This window comes from Arachis stenosperma, chromosome 2, assembly GCF_014773155.1.
Source record: "Arachis stenosperma cultivar V10309 chromosome 2, arast.V10309.gnm1.PFL2, whole genome shotgun sequence".
NCBI classification, from domain to species: Eukaryota; Viridiplantae; Streptophyta; class Magnoliopsida; order Fabales; family Fabaceae; genus Arachis; species Arachis stenosperma.
In genome coordinates, this window is record NC_080378.1 from 67,036,052 (window position 1) to 67,044,255 (window position 8,204).

General features: G+C 37.7%; 1 protein-coding gene and 1 non-coding gene across 2 annotated transcripts; both read right to left on the reverse strand.

Moving 5' to 3' along the window:
- Positions 1 to 1,182: 1,182 nt before the first annotated feature.
- LOC130962962 (uncharacterized) lies at positions 1,183 to 1,875 on the reverse strand. Its single transcript, XM_057889118.1, has one exon. The coding sequence runs from the start codon at positions 1,873 to 1,875 to the stop codon at positions 1,183 to 1,185; it is 693 nt and encodes a 230-aa protein (XP_057745101.1).
- A 4,010-nt stretch (positions 1,876 to 5,885) lies between these two features.
- On the reverse strand, positions 5,886 to 5,993 carry LOC130963994 (small nucleolar RNA R71). Its single transcript, XR_009080109.1, has one exon. It is a non-coding gene; the product is annotated as a small nucleolar RNA R71 (small nucleolar RNA).
- Between the last annotated feature and the right edge of the window lie 2,211 nt (positions 5,994 to 8,204).

Sequence of the window (8,204 nt, forward strand, 5' to 3'; positions counted from 1 at the left end):
TAGAAAAGCTTAATGATCCCGAAAGTTTTATGATACCATGCACATTAGAAGGAATTTTTACCAAGACAGCTCTATGTGATCTTGGGGCAAGTATCAACCTAATCCTTGCATCCACTATCAAAAAGCTTGGTTTGACCGAAGAGATCAAACCAACCTGGATCTATCTTCAACTTGTTGATGTCTCCATTAAATACCCATCAGGCATAATTGAAGACATGATTGTCAAGGTTGGGCCATTTGCCTTTCCCACTGACTTTGTAGTGCTGGAATTAGAGGAGCACAAGAGTGAAATTCTCATTCTAGGAAGACCTTTCCTAGCAACTGGACGCACCCTCATTGATGTCCAAAAGGGAGAAGTGACCCTGAGAGTCAATGCGGATGAGTTTAAGTTGAATTCTATCAAAGCTATACAGTATCTAAACACACCAAAAGACTGCATGAAAGTGGATCTTATTGACTCTCTGGTAGAAGAAGTCAATATGACTGAGAGTCTCGAATCAGAGCTAGAGCACATATTTAAAGATGTTCAGCCTGATCTGGTGGAGCCAGAGGAATTAGAAGAACCACTGAAAACTCCTCAACTAGAGGAAAATCCCCCCAAAATAGAGCTCAAACCACTTCCACAATCCCTGAATTATGCATTTCAGGGAGAAGATAACACTTTTCCTGTGATCATAAGCTCTGCCTTAAAGCCACAAGAAGAGGAAGCGCTGATTCAAGTGCTAAGGACACACAAGACATCTCTTGGGTGGTCTATAAGTGATCTTAAGGGCATTAGTCCAGCCAGATGCATGCACAAGATTCTCTTGGAGGATAATGCTAAGCCAGTGGTTCAACCACAAAGGCGGCTGAATCCAGCCATGAAAGAAGTGGTGCAGAAAGAGGTCACAAAATTACTAGAGGCTGGGATTATTTGTCCAATTTCTGATAGCCCTTGGGTGAGCCCTGTCCAAGTCGTCCCCAAGAAGGGAGGCATGACAGTAGTTCATAATGAGAAAAATGAAATGGTTCCCATAAGAACAGTTACAGGGTGGTGCATGGGTATTGACCACAGAAGCCTCAATACAGCCACCAGAAAGGATCATTTTTCCTCTTGTTCTTAGCTGAGGGCAGGATTTATAATCACTGGATAACTTTTATTCTCTCCTAAGTATGCATACTTGAGAGTGGGCGGCAGTGCCTTTAGCTCAAGTTTGGGTACTTCTTTCTTTCATCCTTCCCTTCTAGTGTGCCTTGAACATGCATTTCAGCGGCTGCAGCCTCAATCCTTGATACTAATTCCTCTTCTTCTGTTAACTCCTCAAGTTCTTCTTCAAGAGTTTCTTGCACCACAGCATCTACCGAGTCCAACCTCATATATTCTCCCAATAAGTCCTGTGGGTAACTCATGGCCTTGAACACATTGAATATCATTTTCTCCTCATGTAGTCTAAGGACAAGTTCACCCTTTTGGACATCAATGATGGCTCCAGCAGTGGCCGAGAATGGCCTTCCCAAGATGATAGAGGTCTTGGCTCCTTCCTCCATGTCCAATACTACAAAGTCTGCTGGAAAGATGAAGTCTCCCACCTTTACCAACAAGTCTTCTACTATTCCGTGAGAAAACTTGAATGATCGATCTGCTAGTTGCAGAGCCATTCTTGTTGGTTTAGCCTCCTCAATCTTCATTTTCCTCATCATTGTTAAGGACATCAGATTTATGCTAGCTCCTAGGCCACATAAAGCCTTCTCTACTGTGATTTCCCCTATGATACAAGGGATTTGGAAGCTCTTGGGATCCTTCAATTTCTGGGGCAATTTGTGTTGGATGATGGCGCTGCATTCTTCGGTGAGTACCACAGTTTCATTGTTCTTCCAGCTTCTATTCTTTGTCATCAGCTCCTTCAAGAACTTGGCATAGAGCGGCATTTGCTCTATTGCTTCGGCAAAGGGTATGTTGATTTATAGTTTCTTGAAGATTTCCAAGAATCTTGAGAATTGATTGTCCTCTCCCTTCTTCTTTAATTGCTGAGGGTATGAGGCTTTTGAAACGCATGGTTTCAACACTTCTCCTTCTTGGTGTGACTTAGGAGTGGTGACTTGCGTTTCCTCTTATCCCTTTTCTTCTTTATCCAAACTCTTCTCTAGTGGGTTCTTATGGGTTTCTCTCAATTCCTTCCCACTTCTGAGGGTGATATCCTGACACTCCTCCCTTGGAGTCGAATTGGTGTTGCTGTGAGTAATGTGACCAGGGGCTTGCTTGAATAAGTAGCCAATTTGTGTTCTAGCTCTTGTCTTGATGATGCACGAAAATTTATCTGTCAACAGATTTCCCTTCGGCAAGTATACCGAATTGTCGTCAAGTAAAAACTCACAATAGAGTGAGGTCAAATTCTACAGGGATTGATTAGTGAAGCAACTTTAGTTGGAAGAATGCTAGTTGAGCTAAACAGAGTGTAGTTGATGTTGTAGGAAATTAAATGGTGGGAAAGTAAATTGCAGGAAATAAAGTGCAGAATCTTAAATAGGGAATCGGGGAGATGAACATGGAAATAAATGGCAGAAAGTAAAGAGAATGGGTGAGATCAGAAATAGGGAGTTCATTGGGTTCAGGAGATGTTGTATTCTCCAAATCAAATTCGTTTTCATCTCTTCCTCAATCAAAGCATCTATTGATCTCCTTGGAAATCTCAAGTGATTGGATTCCAATTCCTTGGCAACCCAATCTCTCTAAGCTTGAACAATTGCCCAATTCCTTGATTTAATTGCTCATGGGAAGAGATGAAGTGTGGTCACTGATTATACCACATGTGTTTCCAAATCAAAGTGTTGGGAGGATTACATGTCACTATATCCGCCCAGACCCCAATTTTGTCCAACATGAGAAAGAATTTCTAGCATGATCTCCTCATCCCTTTTCCAAGGCTCAGAGGAGATCCAATTATGGAGAGTTTCTTTTCCAAGACAACTAACCAATTGAATTAAGATCGAAAGCTTTCTAGTAAATCAAGAGAAAAGAAAGAGGAAGAAGAAAGAAAACTATAATTGATCCATCAAATTACAACAGAGCTCCCTAACCCAATGAATGGGGTTTAGTTGTTCATAGCCCTAGAAATGGGAAATGGTAGAAAAGAATACATGCTTAGCTAGAAAATACAGAGATTCAACAGGAACAAGCATCTCAATGCACTTATCTGAAATTTCCACCATTGAATTACATAAGTACCTCTATTTTATTTTATGCTTTATTTATTATTAATTTCGAAACCTTTACAATCATTTGAATCCGCCTAACTGAGATTTACAAGATGACCAAAGCTTGCTTCATACCAACAATCTCTGTGGGATAGACCCTTACTCACGTAAGGTTTATTACTTGGACGACCCAGTGCACTTGCTGGTTAGTTGTGTGAAGTTGTGAAGAAAGTGCTGAGTTATAAACGCGCATACCAAGTTGATCGCCATTGTTAGAGATCACAATTTCGTGCACCAAGTTTTTGACGCCGTTGCCGGAGATTGTTCGAGTTTGAACAACTGACAATTCATCTTGTTGCTCAAATTAGGTAATTTTCTTTTTGTTTTATTTTCAAAAAATTTTCAAAAATCTTTCAAAAAAAATTTTTACCTCTATTTTCGAAAAATTATTCTAAATTTTTAAGAATGAATTCTAGTGTTTCATAAAGCATGTTGAAGCTTGACTGGTTGAAAAGCCATGTCTAACTCAATTGGATTGAGGCTTCCCCTTATCAGTATATGAAGTTGGATGAAGTATCAGCTGTTGTATGTCTTATTTATATACTAAAGCTTGGCTGGCCATTGGCCATGTCTAGTGTTTTGGACAAAAGCTTTCACAAAAGGCTTGGCTGGCTATTAAGCCATGTCTAATTCCTAGACCAGAGTTTTAGACTAACATTGCAAAGATTCCTGGAATTCTTATTAAAAATTTTAAATTTTTTATTTTATTTTTCCTATATGTTTTCGAAAAATAATAATAATAATAATAATAATAATACAAAAAAATTTCATAAAATCATAAAAATCAAAAATATTTTTATGTTTCTTTTTTGAGTCTAGTGTCAATTTTTAAGTTTGGTGTTCATTGCATATTTTTTTTTCTCCAAATTTTCGAAAATTCATGCATATGTTCTTCATGATCTTTAAGTTGTTCTTGACAAGTCTTCTTGTTTGATCTTTATGTTTTCTTGTTTTGTGTCTTTTATTGTTTTTCATATGAATTTTTTGTATTCATAGTGTCTAAGCATTAAAGATTTCTAAGTTTGGTGTCTTGCATGTTTTCTTTTCTTGAAAAATTTTTCAAAAATATGTTCTTGATGTTCATCTTGACATTCAAAGTCTTCTTGGTGTTCATCTTGACATTCATAATGCTCTTGCATGTATTATGTGTTTTGATCTTAATTTTCATGTTGTGAGTCATTTTTGGTGTTTTTCCCTCTTATCATTAAAAATTCAAAAAAATCAAAAAAATATATTTTCCTTATTTTACTCATAATTTTCGAAAATTTGAGTTGACTTAGTCAAAAATTTTTAAAACTTAGCTATTTCTTATAAGTCAAGTCAAATTTTCAATTTTAAAAATTTTATCTTTTCAAAATCTTTTTCAAAAATCAAATATTTTTCATTTTTTATTTTTTTCGAAATTTTTAAAATTTATTTTCAAAATCTTTTCTTATCTTTAGTTCATGATTTTCAAAAATTTGAAGTTTGTTACTTTCTTGTTAAGAAATGTTCAATCTTTAAATTCTAGAATCATATCTTTAGTTTCTTGTTAGTCATGTAATTAATTTTAATTTTAAAAATCAAATCTTTTTCAACCATATCTTTTCAATCATATCTTTTTATCATATCTTCTTAAATCATATCTTTTTAAAAATTTTGATTTCAGAAAAAAAAATCTTCTCTAACTTCTTATCTTTTCAAAATTGATTTTCAAATCTTTTTCAACTAACTAATAGACTTTTTGTTTGTTTCTTATCTTTTTCGGAACCACCTAAACACTTTTTCCTCTCTAATTTTCGAAGAATCCTCACCCCTTTTTCAAATTTGTTTTTAATTAACTAATTATTTTAAACTTTAATTTTAATTTTATTTCTTCTCTTAATTTTCGAAAATCACTAACCCTTTTTTAAAATTTATTTTCGAATTTCTCTCTCTCTCATCTCTTCCTATTTATTTATTCATTTACTAACACTTATCTTCCACTCAAGAATTTGAACCCACTCTCTTTCCCCTTGTGTTTGGATTCTAACCTTTTTCCTTCTCCTATTCATTTCTTCTTTTACTAACATAAAGGAATCTCTATACTGTGACATAGAGGATTCCTCTTCTTTTTCTATTCTCTTCTCTTTTATATGAGCAGGAACAAGGAAAAAGGCATTCTTGTTGAAGCTGATCCTGAACCTAAAAGGACTCTGAAGAGGAAACTAAGAGAAGTTAAATTACAACCAGCCAGAGATGACCTTATTAAAATTTTCGAACAAGAAAAGAATATGGTAGCCGAACCCAACAACAATAATGGAAGGAGGATGCTTGGTGACTATACTACACCTACTTCCAAATTTGATGGAAGAAGCATCTCAATCCCTGCCATTGGAGCAAACAATTTTGAGCTGAAACCTCAACTAGTTGCTCTAATGCAACATAACTGCAAGTTTCATGGACTTCCATCAGAAGATCCCTATCAGTTTTTAACTGAGTTCTTGCAGATCTGTGAGACTGTTAAGACTAATGGAGTAGATCCTGAAATCTACAGGCTCATGCTTTTCCCTTTTGCTGTAAGAGACAGAGCTAGAATATGGTTGGACTCTCAACCTAAAGATAGCCTGGACTCTTGGGATAAGCTGGTCACGGCTTTCTTGGCTAAGTTCTTTCCTCCTCAAAAGCTGAGTAAGCTTAGAGTGGATGTTCAAACCTTCAAACAAAAAGATGGTGAATCCCTCTATGAAGCTTGGGAAAGATACAAACAGATGACCAAAAGGTGTCCTTCTAACATGCTTTCAGAGTGGACTATTTTGGATATATTCTATTATGGTCTATCTGAGTTCTCTAAGATGTCACTGGACCATTCTACAGGTGGATCCATTCACCTAAAGAAAATGCCTGCAGAAGCTTAAGAACTCATTGACAGGGTTGTAAATAACCAGTTCATGTACACTTCTGAGAGGAATTCTGTGAGTAATGGAACGCCTCAGAGGAAGGGAGTTCTTGAAATTGATGCTCTGAATGCCATATTGGCTCAGAACAAAATGTTGACTCAGCAAGTCAACATGATTTCTCAAAGTCTGAATGGATGGCAAAATGCATCCAACAGTACTAAAGAGGCATCTTTTGACGAAGAAGCTTATGATCCTGAGAACCCTGCAATGGCAGAGGTAAATTACATAGGTAAACCTTATGGAAACACCTATAATTCATAATGGAGAAATCATCCAAATTTCTCATGGAAGGATCAACAAAAGCCTCAATAAGGCTTTAATAATGGTGGAAGAAACAGGCTCAGCAATAGCAAGCCTTTTCCATCATCTTCTCAGCAACAGACAGAAAATTCTGAGCAGAGTATCTCTAGCTTAGCAAACATAGTCTCTGATCTGTCTAAGGCCACTTTAAGTTTCATGAGTGAAATAAGGTCCTCCATTAGAAATTTGGAGGCACAAGTGGGCCAGCTGAGTAAGAAAGTCACTGAAACTCCTCCTAGTACTCTCCCAAGCAATACGGAAGAAAATCCAAAAAGAGAGTGCAAGGCTATTGACATAATCAACATGGCCGAACCTAGAGAGGAAGGAGAGGACGTGAATCCCAATGAGGAAGACCTCCTAGGACGTCTCTCAAGCAAGAAGGAGTTCCCTATTAAGGATCCAAAGGAATCTGAAGGTCATATAGAGACCATAGAGATCCCATTAAACCTCCTACTGCCATTCATGAGCTCTGAAAACTATTGTTCCTCTGAAGAGGATAAAGATGTAACTAGAGAGCAAGTTACTCAATATCTAGGAGCCATCATGAAGCTGAATGCCAAGTTGTTTGGTAATGAGACTTGGGAAGGTGAACCTCCCTTGCTCATTAGTGAACTAGATACATGGATTCAGCAAACGTTACCTCAAAAGAAACAAGATCCTGGTAAATTCTTAATACCCTGTACCATAGGCACCATGACCTTTGAGAAGGCTCTGTGTGACCTAGGGTCAGGCATAAATCTTATGCTACTCTCTGTAATGGAGAAGCTGGGGATCATTGAGGTACAGCCTGCCACATTCTCATTAGAGATGGCAGACGGATCACAAAGCCAAGCTTATAGATTAGTAGAGGACGTGTTAGTGAAGGTTAAAGGCCTCTACATCCCTGATGATTTCATAATCTTAGAGACTAGGAGGGAGGAGGATGAATGCATCATCCTTGAAAGACCATTCCTAGCCACAGCAGGAACTGTGATTGATGTTGACAGAGGAGAGCTAGTCCTTCAATTAAATAGGGACTACCTTGTGTTTAAGGCTCAAGGATCTTCTTCTGCAACCATGGAGAGGAAGCATGAAAAGCTTCTCTCAATACAGAGTCAAACAAAGCCCCCCACAATCAAACTCTAAGTTTGGTGTTGGGAGGCCACAACCAAACTCTAAGTTTGGTGTTAAACCCCCACATTCAAACTCTAAGTTTGGTGTTGGGAGTCCACAACATTGACCTGATCACCTGTGAGGCTCCATGAGAGCCCACTGTCAAGCTAGTGGCATTAAAGAAGCGCTTATTGGGAGGTAACCCACTTTTTATTTATATAATTCTATTTTTATTTTCATTGTTCTTTTATGTTTTATTAGGTTCATGATCATGTGGAGTCACAAAACAAATACTAAAATTAAAAATAGAATCAAAAATAGCAGAAAAAATAGCGCACCCTAGAGGAAGGGCTTACTGGCGTTTGAACGCCAGTAAGGAGCATCTTTCTGGCGTTCAACACCAGAACAGAGCATCTTTCTGGTGTTGAACGCCAGAAACAAGCAGCATTCTGGCATTCAAACGCCAGGATTGCACCCTGAGGAAAGCTGGCGTTAAACGCCAAAAGCAAGCATGGAACTGGCGTTCAACTCCAGAAACATGCTGCAGACTGGTGTTGAACGCCCAAAACAAGCATAGAGCTGGCGTTTAACGCCAGAAACAAGCATCAATCTGGCATTAAACACCAGGATTGCATGCAGAGGGCATTTTACACGCCTAAT

Bases quoted from the DNA above. Each gene is read 5' to 3' on its own strand.
- LOC130962962 (XM_057889118.1), bottom strand. From the start codon at position 1,875: ATGACAAAGAATAGAAGCTGGAAGAACAATGAAACTGTGGTACTCACC.